The sequence below is a fragment of the Aquarana catesbeiana genome, linkage group LG09 (genome assembly GCF_042186555.1).
Source record: "Aquarana catesbeiana isolate 2022-GZ linkage group LG09, ASM4218655v1, whole genome shotgun sequence".
Classification (NCBI taxonomy): domain Eukaryota; kingdom Metazoa; phylum Chordata; class Amphibia; order Anura; family Ranidae; genus Aquarana; species Aquarana catesbeiana.
Genome location: NC_133332.1, coordinates 148,272,676 through 148,290,079, shown reverse-complemented (window position 1 = coordinate 148,290,079; position 17,404 = coordinate 148,272,676). Strand labels below are relative to the sequence as shown.

The following is a 17,404-nucleotide window of genomic DNA, read 5'->3' as shown; positions in this document are numbered from 1 at the left end:
CAGAAGATTCTCCTGTGTAGCTCTGGGCTGATTCCTCACCGTTCTCATGATCATTGAAACTCCACCAGTTGAGATCTTTCATGGAGCCCCAGACCGAGGGAGATTGAGAATTATTTTGTGCTTCTTCCGTTTCCGAATAATAGCACCAACTGTTGTCACCCTCTCGATCGTCTTGTTGCCAATTCCAGTTTTGTGTAGGTCTACAATCTTGTCCCAGACATCCTCGGACAACTCTTTGGTCTTGGCCACGGTGGAGAGATTGGAATCTTTTATACAGGTAACAAGAGGAGATTAGCACTCCTTTTAAGAGAGTGCCCCTAATCTCAGCTCGTTACCTGTATAGAAGACACCTGGGAGCCAGAAATCTTGCTAATTGATAGGGGAAAAATACTTATTTCACTCATTAAAAGGAAAATCAATTTATAACTTTTTTGAAATGCGTTTTTCTGTATATTTTTGTTATTTTATCTCTCACTGTTCAAATAAACTTACCACTAAATTTATAGACTGATCATTTCTTTGTTAGTGGGCAAACGTACAAAATCAGCAGGGGATCAAATACTTCTTCCCTCACTTTATTGCCCGATTGCATGCACGTTTTTGGCAGCACCTACGTCACTCGTAATTTAGAACTGAACTTTTGCTTATATGAATTTGTGGACTTTATTATGTTATGTTCACGTGGATACTTTGATTATATTGTATTATTGCACTTTATTTTAGGGCATAGTTACAGATGCAATTTGCACTTCATTTCATACATTTCATACTAGCAGCGTCAATTCCACCCACCCACTCATACACTTAAAAAAAATACAGGTTTTGATTTTATGGCAGTTGTTTAAAAAGACCCCGTCACCTTGCCCATGCACAACACAGTTAAAACGTCTATTTAAAGGGCATCCCACAACCCCTTATACTCATGTTAATCGGGCTTCCTTCATATCAACTTCCTCAGTCACTTCCGAATGTTGAAGGGTGCCCTTTTAAAAGATACTTTCACTTTGCCCTAAATGGGCAGGTAACAGTGTCTCTTTAAAGATGAAGTTGTGCACAACAGCTATAAAAGCACAATATACAGCATTTGAAATGTAAGAGACAATACATTAAAAAAGATAAATTCTTCAAATGAAAACTAAAACAAAACAAAAAACAATACCCAAATATTAGATGTACCTCTTCTTGTGAGATATTTTTATCATTTTCTGCCTCAATCCTAACTCGAACAACCCCCGATTTATCGACTATTTCCTGGATGAGTTTACCATTTTTCCCAATAACTTTTCCTAAAGACAATAAAACGTGAAACATTACTATGTTGGATAATCAAGCACAGTATAAAAAAAAAAAAAAAAAAAAGTGCAGTTCTCGATATAAAAAAATCACACACACATTGTAATCATGGTGGGGGACTTGTTTTACTGCCAAGAAATACAGTGTTGCCACGAAAAGTTAATACAGTAGTAAATAATAAACACCACACCCATAAGCTTATCCCTTACTCTACCTGTCATGTTAATCATATCAAATTGACACTGCATAATGCTAAGGAGTCTCACAAGCGAATATCCTTCCCCTCCATGTCTCAGAGGTTTTATGTGCAGGGAATTACAGGAAGCCCAAATAAAGACAGATGAGAGGTACTTTTTCACCCCTTATTCAGGATATTTTTTATTTTTCTGAAATTCTGCTTTAATAGCTATTATATTTATTGTAAAATAAAACTCCCATACAATATTCCATGCGGTCCCGATAAGTTCTGTAAATACAACTGCAGACCTTAGATCCACATTCCCGCAGATCGTGCAGTCATGGCCATCTCCATAGCTTGCACCTGCCCCTATTCAGTACGACAAGCTAAGGCAAGGCTCGATTTCAGCTCTATATTTATAGTTACACAATTGATCAGAATGTATAGCTATTGTAAGATATTAAAAATAAGTGCCTATATTGTTTAACCCCTTCCCGCCGAGCGTACGCAGATATGCGTACTCGGCTTTCCGGGGTTATACCGGGATGATGCCCGCAGCTGCAGGCATCATCCCGGTACCATGTTGTAGAGCGGGCGATCGGCTATCCATGTATAACAACCGATGCGGCTAAAAGCCGCTCGGCTGTTATACCGGAGGAGCGGGAGGGGACATCCCCCCATCCCGCCACTCTTACCGGGCCTCCTGATCTACCGGGAGGCCCGATCGATGATCCGCCGCCTCCGGCGGCTGCTGACAGTCTGGAACGAAGCAGTGTACGGCTTTGTTCCAGCCTTCTAATTGTAAACGCGGAAGCGATGTCATGACGTCACTTCCCGTTTACTCGGCTGCCAATGGCGCCAGTTTTAAAAAAATACACAGTATTCAGAATCAGCGTTTTTGGCGACCTGAATACTCTGAAGTGCACAGTACCCCCGATCCCTCCATAAAGAGCACCTGTCACCACTTATTACTGTCACAAGGGATGTTTACATTCCTTGTGAGAGCAATAAAAGTGATCAAATTTTTTTTTTTTTTTAAAAACACAAATTTCCAAAAATAAAAATAAAATAAATAAGAAAAAAAACATTTTTTTTTAAAGCACCCCCGTCCCCGCGAGCTCACGCAGCAAAGAAAACGCATACGGAAGTCGTGCCCGCATATGTAAACGGTGTTCAAATCACATATGTGAGGTATCGCCGCAATCGTCAGAGTGAGAGCAATAATTCTAGCACTAGACCTCCTCTGTAACTCTAACCTGGTAACCGTAAAAAAAATGTAAAGCGTCGCCTATGGAGATTTTTAGATACCGTAGTTTGTCGCCATTCCACGAGTGCGTGCAATTATAAAGTGTGACATGTTTGGTATCTATTTACTCAGTGTAACATCATCTTTCACATTATACAAAAAAATTGGGCTAACTTTACTGTTTGTTTTTTTTTTTAATTCATGAAAGTGTCCCTTTTCCCAAAAATTTGCATTCAAAACACCGCTGCACAAATACCGTGTGATAAAAAATATTGCAACAATCGCCATTTTATTCTCTAGATTCTCTGCTAAAAAAGTATATATAATGTTAGGGGGCTCTAAGTAATTTTCTAGCAAAAAATACGGATTTTAACTTGTAAACACCAAATGTCAAAAATAGGCTTAGTCATGAAAGGGTTAAAATACAATAATGCACCGAGCTCTGCACATGCTCAGCTGTGCCTAAAATCAGAGCCACTAGAGGCCAATCAGCTAACAGCTTTAAGATTTACTGTTGCCAATGGGGAGAATAAAGCAACAGGAATGACACAGATTATGTGGAGGGAGGGAGAAAAGAAAAGCAGGAGAGGTGACAGGACAAATTCTCCTGCCAGGGAAACACAAAAGAGTTAAGCAGGCCATACACGGTGCAAATTTCTTTCCTGCAACCACTATTCCCCCATCAATACAGACAGTGTTGACAGAGGAATAAATCATCAATTGTCTTCTCCCGGTGGGGGGACCAGAGTTTGTCGCTACTGGACTCATCCATTGATGCAGGAAAAAGCATGTGGTGAAATTTGTGTTTTTTCAACAGTTTTATATGTTCAAAAATAATCAGAAATGGTTCCCCTTTAAAAACGCAAACATGTGGTTTACCGTGGTTACAAGCATATGAAATGCCAGTAAACTACAGTCCTGACCACGATTTTCCTGCTTTGAGAAAAATGCCTGTAACCTTAACTGCCTCTAAACTACTATAAACGACTGAGTGTACATGTACACATAAGATAACACAGGAGAGTTCAGGGGCTGCTGATAAAAAAAAAAAAAAAAAACAAACAACTGCTCCTAAACTGTAGTGTACATGAGGCCTATGGCAGCCTATACATACATTATTATTTTTTGTTTGTTCCACATCAAATGTGAATCCTTCCGCTGTGCTATTGTGTTTTGATGGTGGGGAGTCTTCCCTGCCATCAGAATACGAGCAGTGCTGCTGGCTATAGCTGGCGGCACTGATCGATCAGGAAAAACCCAACAGGCTGGTTGTCAATCGGTAGATTGACTTCTGTATAATCAGGGTGCCCAAACATGGACCAAAATTAGACCCCGACGAATTTCGATACATTTATGGCTGGCTTAACTGAGCCATGACATATAATCAAGGCTGGAAATGTATAGATTTTAAATGAAGAATGGGACATTTCGTTTTTGAGACCAAGGAGAGGAGTAGAGTTTCCAAAAAGGAAGTGACCACTCTTGGCTTCAACAAAATTGCTACCTCCAGCAAGAAGAAACATGAGCAATGCTGGAAGCAATTTACAGCACACACTATTTTTGCAAGCATAATTATTAAAGCTGATTTCCATGTTTCCTGTCCAAACTATTTCCTTCACTAAATGCTGCGTTGACCAAGCACCATTTTAGCTTCAGCTACATACAGTACATTGTGCTGGGTTCTGGCTGTGAAACAGACTTCCCATCTCATACCAGGAAAAAATAATAAGAGTTGGTTTGAGAGGCAGCCATTCATAGGCAGCTTTGTATTCTATAAATGATTACAGCGCTTCCTCTGATTGTTGGAGATTGTGACATCATCAGCCTGCCTCTATGCCTCAACCAGAGGAAGCACTGTATTCAAAGTGTAGACTAGCCTTTGCATACATATAGACATTGGGACAGTAGAAACTTTATTAGAATGACACTGCCAGTGAAGGAAAAACTACTAATAAGACAGATAAGAAACATACTGACATACCGACTAAATTTCGAGGAACTTGTATGACATCTTCTGCGAATTCAAGGTAGGTCCTGGCCTTCTTTACAGCATCTTGGTCCTAAAACAATAAATTAGATTGATGAAGAAAAAAATTCCCGATAGACCAGTGGTCATCAACCCTGTCCTCAGGGCCCACTAACAGGCCAGGTTTTAAGTATTACCTTGGGAAGATGCAGACTAGAATACTGCAATCAATGAGCAGCAAATGATATCACCTGTGATGTATTTCAGTTATCTTGCAAACCTGGCCTGTTAGTGGGCCCTGAGGACAGGGTTGATGACCACTGCGATAAACTACTTCTATAGCGTTTAAAATCCTTCCCATGCTTTGTTAAAATTATTACTTTTATTTACGGTTTATTATCCTTTTAGAGGTTCAATTAGTTCAGCAAATAATTGTTGAAAAACAGTAGCCCATACCTCCCCATAAATATGAAATGTGCATGTATCTTCATCCAAATCAATGGCAGTCACCCCAGGAACCTTCCTAGCCTGTTGAATATTTGCACCGTGAGTGCCAATAGCGAGGCCCATTAGATCTTCTCGTACAACAAACTGCTCGTGAAACCTGGATGCTAGCTGCCTTGAGCTCTGCAAAAGCAAAAGGAAAAACACTTTTGTGATAATATAATACACAAATGTTCAAGACAAGAAGTTATTAGGAGAAAAAGCCATAATGTTTTATCTAACAAACTAACTTTTGCATTAGTACCAAAATGTTACATAATCACTTTTTGAGCTTTCAGTACTGTGATAGTTTGACAATTACTCAGGTCATACAACACTGTACCTAAATTATTTAAAGTCATTTTTTAGGACAGATTTTTTTGGTACCATTTTATAACCACTGGGTTGCGTTTTATTTTATTACTTTCTTTACTATATAAAGAAAAATCAACCCATTTGCTTTACTATCCACTAAACCAGGGGTCTCCAAACTTATTAAACAAAGGGCCAATTTACCATCCTTCAGATGTTAGGGGAGCTGGACTGTAGTCAGTAGAAATAAAAAAAAAAAAATATAGTGCCTGTGGTCAGGAGGAGGTGGAATAGTGGCCCATCACTGGTGTCAGTGGGACGAATAGTGGCCCATCACTGGTGTCAGTGGGACGAATAGTGGCCCATCAATGGTGTCAGTGGGACGAATAGTGGCCCATCACTGGTGCCAGTGGGAGGCACAATACTCCATCATTGGTGCCAGTGGGAGGAATAGTGCCCCATCATTGGTGTCAGTGGGAGGCACAATACCCCATCATTGGTGTCAGTGGGAGGCACCATACCCCCATCATTGGTGTCAGTGGGAGGCACCATATCCCCATCATTGGTGTCAGTGGGAGGCACCATACCCCCATCATTGGTGTCAGTGGGAGGAATAGTAGCCCATCATTGGTGTCAGTGAGAGGAATAGTAGCCCATCATTGGTGTCAGTGGGAGGAATAGTAGCCCATCATTGGTGTCAGTGGGAGGAATAGTAGCCCATCATTGGTGTCAGTGGGAGGCACAGTACCCCATCATTGGTGTCAGTGGGAGGCACAGTACCCCATCATTGGTGTCAGTGGGAGGCACAGTACCCCATCATTGGTGTCAGTGGGAGGAATAGTAGCCCATCATTGGTGTCAGTGGGAGGAATAGTAGCCCATCATTGGTGTCAGTGGGAGGCACAATACCCAATCATTGGTGTCAGTGGGAGGCACAATACCCAATCATTGGTGTCAGTGGGAGGCACAATACCCAATCATTGGTGTCAGTGGGAGGCACCATACCCCCATCATTGGTGTCAGTGGGAGGCACCATATCCCCATCATTGGTGTCAGTGGGAGGCACCATACCCCCATCATTGGTGTCAGTGGGAGGAATAGTAGCCCATCATTGGTGTCAGTGAGAGGAATAGTAGCCCATCATTGGTGCCAGTGGGAGGAATAGTGCCCCATCATTGGTGTCAGTGGGAGGCACAATACCCCATCATTGGTGTCAGTGGGAGGCACCATACCCCCATCATTGGTGTCAGTGGGAGGCACCATATCCCCATCATTGGTGTCAGTGGGAGGCACCATACCCCCATCATTGGTGTCAGTGGGAGGAATAGTAGCCCATCATTGGTGTCAGTGAGAGGAATAGTAGCCCATCATTGGTGTCAGTGGGAGGAATAGTAGCCCATCATTGGTGTCAGTGGGAGGCACAGTACCCCATCATTGGTGTCAGTGGGAGGCACAGTACCCCATCATTGGTGTCAGTGGGAGGCACGGTACCCCATCATTGGTGTCAGTGGGAGGAATAGTAGCCCATCATTGGTGTCAGTGGGAGGAATAGTGCCCCATCATTGGTGTCAGTGGGAGGCACAATACCCAATCATTGGTGTCAGTGGGAGGCACAATACCCAATCATTGGTGTCAGTGGGAGGCACAATACCCAATCATTGGTGTCAGTGGGAGGCACAATACCCCATCATTGGTGTCAGTGGGAGGCACAATACTCCATCATTGGTGTCAGTGGGAGGAATAGTGCTCCAACACTTGTGTCAGTGGGAGGAATAGTGGACCATCATCCGTATCAGTGGAAGAAATAGTGCTTCATATCTGTGGGAGGAATGCCCAAGGGCCAGATAAAGGCATGCAAAGGGCTGCAGTATGAAGACCACTGTACTAAACATATCACATAAAAATGCCAGAACAGTACAAAAACCCCTAAAATTACCCCTTTATGGAAAGTAGACACCCCGAGGTGATCTCATTTTTTTGTTAATGGACTTACATGCTGGTACTGAGGTAATTAAAAAATAATCTAAGATGTGCTTATTCTTTAAAAATCGCCCACTGAAACCAAGTGCGAGTCGTCCATTATTAGTGGAAGAAAGCTGAAAGGATGAAATTGCATTAAAAAGGTAATGGCTAGATGTCTTGGATAGACATTAAAACACCTAACAACCCCCCCCCCCCCCCCCAAAACAAAAAAATAACCCCTTAAAATACTGTTGGAGAGTAGCACTGGAAACCCCCCACCCACTAACATTAGTGATCAGCAGTACTTTAACTCCCTTCCTACAACATTGGGGTTCAGAGGCATTTTAAACCCCCAAAATCAACAAAAGAACATGCATACTCCCACCAGTCAAAAAGTAGGTGGTTAAAACACAACTAGAGGAGCCTGTAGGAGAGAGTCTTAAAAGGGACTAAATCTAGTTAATATGTAATGTGTACGCCTAATAAGACCAGACTAAGCCAAATCTGCCTTTATTGGTTTCTCACATACCTCCCCCCTGCAGCTCACAGTGGAAGGGATTAAGCAACAGAAGCAGTGCTGCAGATCCAAAAAGTAGAACTAGATGTGGCCAAGGGCTGACTGGCAAGTTAAAGGCTTGTGACTTTGTCATGAAAAGGCTGACAGCCAAAACCCTGCAACATGGCTAGCTGTTTGATCTGCAGTTACCATGGAACTGCACATGTGAGCAATTAGAACACCAGCTATTTGATGGCTTGCCCGTTTGGTTAAAAGAACAAGCACTTGTTGCAGTTATCATTCGCGACATGCATTGAATGTAGTGGTTTCAGGTTTAGTTCCACTTTAAAGTTTTAGTTAAAGATGTAGTGAATAATGGTATTTTTGGTTTACTTGTAAAACCCTTTTCTTGGAGTACATCACAGGACACCTTCACCTTTATTACAACAGGGTTATGCTGCCACTTTCAGATGATTGGACACTGGCAAAAAAGACAGGAAGTCCCCTCTTAGGCATAACCCCTCCCTGTTAGGCAAGGCTTCAGTTTTTGTAGCAAGCAATAAACCACAAAGACAAAATGGGTGGGGTTTGATTAGATAATAAAATTGGTATTTTTTTACATCATTTAACCACAGACCAGGCTTGTTTACTAACTTACAGAATAACTACTAGAATTACCAAGTTAAACTTTAGGCATTAAATCTAGAAACAATTTAAAAGGATTAAAAGGACAAGATTGTCCCCTCAAAAATAAATGTGCTTTCGCCAAGCCCTCTCCATTTTTTGGAGAGTCAAATACAAGACAACTTTTGAGACTCAAAAAACTGAAGCCTTTCCTAACTGGGAGCAATTATTTCTAAGAGGGGACTTCATGTCTTTTTTAATTGTGTCCAATCACCTGAAGGTTGCAAGTAATGGAAATGAAGATGCCTTGTGTCCTGGGATGTACAAAGAACAAATGATCTGTGCAATTACATTAAGAAAAAAAAACAACACCAACAACAGGCAGAAAGAACGATCTACATCAAATCACAGAATGCTGGACAGCCTTGGGAGGGAACCTTGCATTTTGTTGTGGGAAGGTTTGGGGGCATACCTTAACACCAACCTTTCCTAAATTTGAAAAACTGTATACAGTAGGAGAAAAAAAAAAAAAAAGGTACTCCCTATATAGAAAATTTAAAGGGGTTCTTTTTTTTTTTCTCTCGTTTTTTCTTTTTTTGGGGTTTGTTTGCAGCATATAGCGGATGGCACGGGGAGGGGAGGGTAAGAGGGGGGTGTGTTGGATGGAAGCACGGATGAAAGATGTGATTTCACCAGGTTTACATTTCTTGAATATCGCTCTGGTGTTTTGGAATTGGGTGGGGGGAGGGGGAGAGGGGGGGAGGAGTTTGGAAGTATGTTACAAAGCACTTGGTCAACATGTGAGTGAAATGGTTTTTTTTGAATGGTTGGAAGGGAATAAAATGGTCACACGCATAGCCCCTAGGGCTAGCCTAGTTAGGCAGGAGGGGGGGATACAGAGGGGAGTGGGGGGAAGGGGGTCAGGCCAGGCAAAAGCTGAGGGGGGGGAAGGGGGTAGGCTAAATAGAGGGGGGGGAGGGGGGCTCACAATAAATAACGGGGTCAGATATTGCGGTGAACGAAAGGCACACGCACTCAAGAGGAGAGAGTCTGCAAAAATTAAGCACATTGGCACAGGTTGGACACGCTTGCAACTAGATAACACGGGAGGAGGGGAGGGAGTGGTTCCTGGATGCGGGGGCCCTTACCCCCTCACCCTATATTTTTTACTTATTTTTAACACAACCTTAGATATTATGGCAAGTTTTGTAGACACAAATGCACAAATGAATTGTTCTTATTCCCCGGGGGGTCAGCCATTCCCCCTGTTGTTTTTTCTTTTCTTTTTTTCCCTTTCTCTTTTTTTTTTTTTTTTCTCTTTTTGTATTTGTTTTTTCTTTTTTAGCAGATGCCCTCTAAAACTTTAAAAATAGGCTCATGGAACATTAGGGGCATGAGCGATCCCGCTAAGAGAGCAGCTGTTTTTTCGATGATGGAAAACTATGGTGTGGGACTGGCTTGCCTGCAGGAAACTCACCTCACTAATGAGACGAAAATACATGCTCGGAGTAAGAAATTCCAAGAACAGTACCACTTGGTCCACACCTCCTACTCAAGAGGGGTGAGCATTTTGGTGGGGAGAGGTATTTCATTTTCCTGCAGGAAAGTCAGGATAGACCCGTTGGGAAGGTATGTTTTTCTGAGCTGTGTGGTAGAAAATAAACCTTTGGTGATAGCAAGTATTTACATCCCTCCTCCGTTTAAAACAGAGTGCATTTTGGAATTGTTAGAGTTTGTGGATGGTATGGTGGACATTCCCATAATAGCGGTAGGCGATTTTAATGCAGTTTTAGATAGTAGCATGGACCGATTCCCACCCGTGACCCACGTGGAAAGAGTACCAGAGGGGAGATTGGCCCAGCTGCTCGCTGAGATCGGATGGTGCGATTTCTGGAGATCTTATAATCCAAATACTCGGCAGTACTCTTGCCACTCAGGGTCACATTCCACTCTCTCGCGTATAGACATGGCAGTGGGTAATAGTGAAGCCATGCGAATAATAGGAAACATAGAGTATAGACCGAGGGGAATATCGGACCACTCTCCCCTGACTCTGACTCTAAACCTAAGCACTAGAACTAGTCGGAAGAGGTGGACAATAAATCCGTTATGGCTGGATCTGATCAGCAGTCCAACAGAAATCTCTTCTAAGTTAAAAGAGTTTATAACATTTAACACAGGTACAGCACCGGTGGGGGTGGTGTGGGATACCTTGAAAGCATATCTTAGGGGACTGCTGCACCAGCAGGTCGCCATGGTAAAAAAAATATCAAGGGATCGGGAGGTAAGGGCTAGCAGGGAAGTCATGGAAGCAGAAGCACAATATGTGGCAGACCCAACCCGAGAAAAACAGGAGACTTGGCTCAATAAACAACAAGAGTATAAAGAGGTAATTAATAGAAGAGTAGAAAATAAGAGACTTTTCCAGAAGCAAATTTACTTTGGGGAGGGAGAGAAAGTAGGCCGGATGCTTGCTCTCCTAACTAGGTCCAATCTATTCTCACCAGCCATCTCTTCAATCAAAACGTCAGCTGGAAATATTACATCTGACCCGACCGAGGTCTTAGAAACCTTCTCCACATTCTATCGAGACCTGTACAGGTCCTGTCAGGGCTTGAACCAGTGCGAGATGGACAGGTTCTTGGAAGGAATAGACCTGCCCACACTCTCGGAGACCGATAGAAGCGAGGTAGATTCCCCCTTGACCCTAGAGGAGTTACAAAAGGCAGTTGCGGAGATGTCAGGGCAGAAATCTCCGGGCCCGGATGGGCTACCATTGGAGATCTACAGGAAATATGGGGAGACTCTGCTCCCGGAACTTCTAAAAGTACTAGAGCAGGCGACCAGGGATGGTAGGCTGCCCCTATCAATGTCAGAGGCTGATATAATAGTAATTCCAAAGGAGGGGAAAGATCAATCGGAAGTTGCCTCATACAGACCGATATCGCTGTTGTGCACAGATGCCAAGATTATTGCAAGGGTGCTTGCATCTAGGCTAAATAAATGCATCGATAAACTGGTGCATCCGGACCAATCGGGGTTTATCCCCGGTAGGTCCACTAGTATAAACATTAGAAGAGCCTACCTGAACCTACAGGTACCAACAAAAAATGCGGAATCCAGAGCCATATTGTCTTTGGACGCCGCCAAGGCCTTTGACAGCCTGGAGTGGGAATACCTTTGGAGGGTGCTAGAGAAGTTTGGATTCGGCCCCGTATTTATCAGCTGGCTAAAAACCCTATACAACCATCCAAGGGCAAGGCTCATGGTCAACGGCGACTATTCGGAATGCATCTCCCTCGAAAGAGGGACAAGGCAGGGATGTCCCCTGTCCCCATTGCTGTTTGTTCTGGCTATGGAGCCATTGGCGGGAGCAGTGAGATCATCCACGGAAATACAGGGATTTCAAAGAAAAGAGAGAGAAGAGAGAATAGCGCTTTTTGCAGATGATGTTATATTTTTCCTGGGGGACACGACCTCTTCGTTGGAGAAAGTGGTGCACTTAGTAGAAGACTTTGGCAAGTTTTCAGGACTAGTTATCAACTGGGAGAAGTCATCGCTTCTACCGGTAGATCCACTGGCCAACTCCATTCCGATGTGTTTGCCCCACTTGAAGATCACAGAGAAAATGAAATACCTAGGTGTTGTGCTGGCTAAGGACCCCGGTATGTTTATTCAGGATAATTTGATCCCCCTCTTAATGAAATTCAAGAGGAAATGCGATATTTGGAGTAGACTCCCTTTGTCGGTGGCAGGTCGAGCCAATTTGATAAAAATGGTTTGGATGCCCCAGCTGTTATACTTACTTCACAACTCCCCAATTTGGATTGGAGAAAAGTGGTTTCAAAAAATCCAATCCCTCTTTAGGGAACTAATATGGAAAAAAGGGCAGGCTAGGATTGGCTTACGAAAGCTGCAGCGCCCTGACACAGAGGGGGGACTGGGGGTCCCTCAGCCATTTATCTACTTCTTGGCAGCCCAGCTGCAGCAGTTGGGCGGCTGTGCTGCCGAGGGTGGGGGAAACAGCAATATCAAAATCATTCTGCAGGGGAATCCGCACGCCTCATTAGTGGGAGCATTGGAGGCAGACTCGCTACAAGGAGAAATTCCAACATTTAAAATGATCACCAAGGTCTGGCAGACTACTAAAAAAATAATGGGGTACAAAGGTATATCAGAATATGTGCCACTATGGAATAATAAGCGACTGCATGAATTATCAACAGTAGAAAGGAACAGACTGTGGGAAAACTGTGGGGTAAGCCGGCTGATACAATTATACGAAGGGGACACTCCGAAACCCTTTGAGGACCTAAGACGCGAGTACGGGATGCCAAGCCAGGCGCTCTACAGCTACCTGCAGATCAGGCATGCTTTGAGTAAGCAGTTTGGTAGACAACCCCCAATATGGTGTGGGATCCCACTACTACAGACAATAATCAAATCAGAGACTACCAAGGGCTTAATCACAGTGGCATACACCCAATTAACAAAGAGAGGTAATACGAAGGCAGGTCTATTAGGGGGAAGGGGCAGATGGGCGGTAGATGTGGGGACGATAACAGACGAGCAATGGGAGAGAATTCTTGAGCTTGGTTCAGAGGTGTCAGTTTCTCCTTCACAAAAAGCCTCTCACCTGATGTTGCTACACAGATCCTATTACACACCAAAAAAGCTGTTTATGTTTGGCCGTAGAACCAACGACGAATGCCCTAGATGTAGAGGAACAGGTGACCTAATTCACATGGTTTGGAGATGTCCTAAACTAGTTAGGTATTGGACCGAGATTATAAAGAAAATAAATGCTACGTTTAGAGTGGACTTAGAACCTGATCCCAAAATCTGTGTGCTGGGTTATATCGGTAGAGAAATGAGGGACAGGAGCACGGCCATATCGATAGTAAGATGCCTGTTTCAGGCCAGAAAATTAATCGCTCAAGCATGGCAATCAAGCACACCTCCAACCCCGGAAGCCTGGGTTGGAACGGTTAACTCCACAATACAGAGCGAAAGGACTTTCTACACCAGGTTAGGCAACTATAACCTATTCATGAAACTATGGAACCCATGGGTTCAAGCAATGCCGCGCCCTCTATCAATAATACCTTAGTGCCGAGGGCAACAGCCTCCCTTCCAGGGTGGGGATGCTGTTCCATAGCTTATTGACAAGAAGTCAAGAGAGAATGTGAGAGGAGGAGGAGGGAAAACATAGATACTAGCTTAAAAGGAGGAGAGGAGGGAAGGGAGGAGAGAGAAGGGAAAAAGAAAGAAAAGAAAAGGTGTGTAATGGAATAACAGGGGTGGGTCACTGGGGGGAGGGGGTGGGGGAGGGATCACTAGTTCTAAAAGCATTAAATATAACCATGCATGTAAATAGCAAGAGTTTGTGTGGCTGAGATGTACAGCGTCTAGCGTGGGTGTTTCTTCTTTTTTTTCTTCTCTTTCTTATATTACACTTTTATATAAATGCAACTCTATATATTGAATACACAAATCTAATTAAGAGAAAAGTTTTAACGGCCACAATGATGTGACTTGGCAAGAGACAACCATGACTATCAATCTGAAAGATGTCTCTGATTAAAGTAACTGAAGTGGTTAAAAAAAAAAATAATAAAAAAAAAAAAAAAAAAAAATAATAAAGGGGTTCTAAGAGGCTGAAGGTTTATCGTAATGCATTCTATGCATCAAGATAAAAAGCCTTCTGTGTGCAGTAGCCCCCCCTCACACTTACCTGGGGTCCCTCTCTGTCCAGTGATGTCCACGATTGTCTCAGCCATCTGAGATTCTTCCTGATTTGCTGACACACACAGCAGCGGCACCATTGGCTACCGCTGCTGTCAATCAAAGTCAGCTAGCCAATCATGGGAGAGAGGGGGCGGGCCAGGGTGGGGCTCCGTGTCTGAATGGACACAGGGAGCTGTGACTCGGCTCGGGTGCTCCCATAGCAAGCTGCTTGCTGTGGGAGCACTGAGCAGGAGGTAGGGGCCAGGATCACAGAAGAAGGACCCGAGAAGAGGAGGAGCCGTGCTGCTTTATGCAAATCCACTGCAACAGAGCAGGTAAGTATAACAAGTTTGTTATTTTTATAGGGAAAAAAAAACAAGACTTTACAATCACTTTAATTTAGCCGCCCTCAGAACACAGTAATGACATAGGGGGCAGCAGATGTAACCACAGTATGCAGAGAGGACCGGGCATTTGATACACCCAGAGATGTGTCAGATGCTGCAGATTTTTCAGCCACCATAGCATATTGACAGGTAAATATTAACCGTTTTCTTTACAGAGTTGTTTTTTTTTTTGTATTTTAGTGGCCCCTTTACGTGACACAGCAAAAGGTGAAAACAACCTATAGCATCCAAACATTTTAGTCTGCCCACTCCAAACCTCTGAAAAGGCGATTACTGATTGGCTGTATTTTCCGACTCTCCTGTCTGCCTGTGTTATTGAACCCAAAACCTAACATTTACTATATTGCAGCTTACCAATTATTAGATGTTGTGGCTGTGTTTGCTTTCTTTTATATTTTTACACCCCCGTATTAGCGTATCCCCACTCTGAATGAAGGAGCACGGGGGACACAGCAGACAGCAGTACTGTCAGTGTGTGGGGGAGGGCAGTGTTAGATGTACTGGCAGATTTATTACACTAACAAACTAAAGCTGAACGCCAGCTAACACTTTAAAATTTAGATTTTACATAAATAAAAGCTAAACATTGTAAGAACCCCTGCCAGTGTTAAATTGATTGACCCATCCCTGTAAACTGATACATCTGGAAGAGAGATTGTTCTTTTAAAAAAACACAACAGACTTACTGGTTGGATCACCAGATGAAAATAGAAGAAAGAAAACCTAAAAGGAATAGGGCTCATTCACACAGGTGCTGTGTCCTCATTGGGTAGATTTCCCTTCACTTCCTGTCCCACAGCCAAAACAGGAAGTGAGAGGATCACTGGTTGTCCTCAGGGTGACCAGAACTAGTGTCCCCATTGGAAGATTCCACCTCTAAACCTGTAATGGTGACAACTCTAAATTTGGGAATTTTTTAACCTTGACTTTAAGTGAGGATGGTCAACAGGACACAAAGACAGCATGAATCTCCCCAACATGGGCACAGACAGCAATAAAAACCTGATCCGACAGACGTTCTAATCCCTCTCCATTTATAAAAAATAAAGTTTTGACTTTAATTAGTTACGTAGTTATCATAAAGCTGTAAACAAATCAAATAAAGACAAAATTACATGCATCCCCATAAGGATTTATTAGTGGGCACACAATCTGCCAAAGTTTGATTTACATATAGGAGAAACGTCTTGACATGAGTGAATTATGAAAGTTGTGCAACTAAATGTGAAACACACACACTTTAACAATGCTCTTCTTTTATAAAAATTTGTTGTGCTGGATCACAGGTACCACAATTAAAATTCTTTCATTCTGCAACTATTTTCATCTATACAAAGGTTGAATCTGAATTTCTGTAGATCAATACCGACAATTTTTGAAATATGCAATAACAAAATGAACACCTTTACAATTCTTATGGTTTTGTGAATAAGAAAAAAAAAAAAAAAAAAAATGATAATAAAACATAATCCACATACTTCAAGTTGCTTGCTGGCTTCTTCATTTCGCAGCATCAGAGACAGTTTGGTGCGGAGACTCCGGAAATGCATGTCACTCAACATGTTTGCCCTTTTTATTGTAACTTCCACAACAGACTGCAACAAGCAACATGAGAATATAGAGGGTTTATTAGAAAATGAAGATATGCAGACTGCACATAAAAAGAAAAAAAAATTACATTAGCAATAGGATTTACTTTTAAGTTACTTAAAAGTTACTTTTAAGTTTTGTAAAATATGTTGAAGGTAATGCTTTATCCAATGTGGAGTGTGTTTCCTCTTGCCAACCACGTCATTACTGTATTCTGTATTGACATAGCCACTGGCAGAAGGAACCACAGCATGCATCAGTACACGCACTGACACTATCTCTTAAAGAAAACAAAGAATGAAAGATTAATCTTCTTTCTAGGCTACAATGTTTTGGTTTATTCAAAGTGGGAAAGCCACAGTGAAGATCATTTTACAAAGCTGCACAGAATTTTGTAATCTTTTGGGGCCTCTTGACTGCATAGGCTACTTCCTGGAAAAGGGTTACAGCCTTTAATATTGAAGGATGGAAATATGAGCACAGCAATTTTTGATTTGTTTTTAAAGGTGCAGGCCCAGGGGCAATCATCCGCCTCCTGGCTTCATTACCTAATAAATAACTGATACATTAAAGTGGAACTAAACCCTGCTATCCTTTACAAACATCTTAGCCTTGGTTTGATCTGCAGTTACCATGGAACTGCACATGTGAGCAATTAGAACACCAGCTATTTGATGGCTTGCCCGTTTGGTTAACCTCCCTGGCGGTATGATTATTTCGGATTTTAGGTGCTGAAAGCGGTACAATTATTTTGCATGGAAATTTGGCGTTTTATATTGTAGGTCTGTAATTCTTAACAATAACACACTTAAATCTGTCCAAACAAGAGTGTAGTAGATATCCCGGGTATGATAAAGTTTGAAACAAAAAAACATAAATTATAATATAATAAATAAAAATAAATAATTAAAAAATAAAATAATAATAAAATGAATTTCCCCACGATTCACTATCGCTCAATTCTGCAAGTGTTCTAATTTACCATCGCTGTTTTCTAGCTGGTCTAAAGCCACTTTTGATGTAAAGGGACACTTTTTGGTTGCTATGGACAATCTCCAGTTTCCAGGCAGAAAGAACAGTATATATAACATAAAACTGCATGCAGGGCATAGGACAAAGCA

General features: G+C 42.4%; 1 protein-coding gene across 4 annotated transcripts in view; it reads right to left on the bottom strand.

Moving 5' to 3' along the window:
• FMR1 (fragile X messenger ribonucleoprotein 1) overlaps window positions 1-17,404 on the bottom strand; it is a 102,993-nt gene that overhangs the window by 37,334 nt on the left and 48,255 nt on the right. For all 4 annotated transcript variants that reach the window (XM_073599266.1, XM_073599262.1, XM_073599264.1 and 1 more), the window contains 4 exons: window positions 16,172-16,288; window positions 5,140-5,310; window positions 4,699-4,777; window positions 1,177-1,286 (listed from right to left, as the gene is read on the bottom strand). In XM_073599266.1, the coding sequence (XP_073455367.1) occupies window positions 1,177-1,286; window positions 4,699-4,777; window positions 5,140-5,310; window positions 16,172-16,288 (477 nt within the window). The remainder of the gene's footprint in view (window positions 1-1,176; window positions 1,287-4,698; window positions 4,778-5,139; window positions 5,311-16,171; window positions 16,289-17,404) is intronic.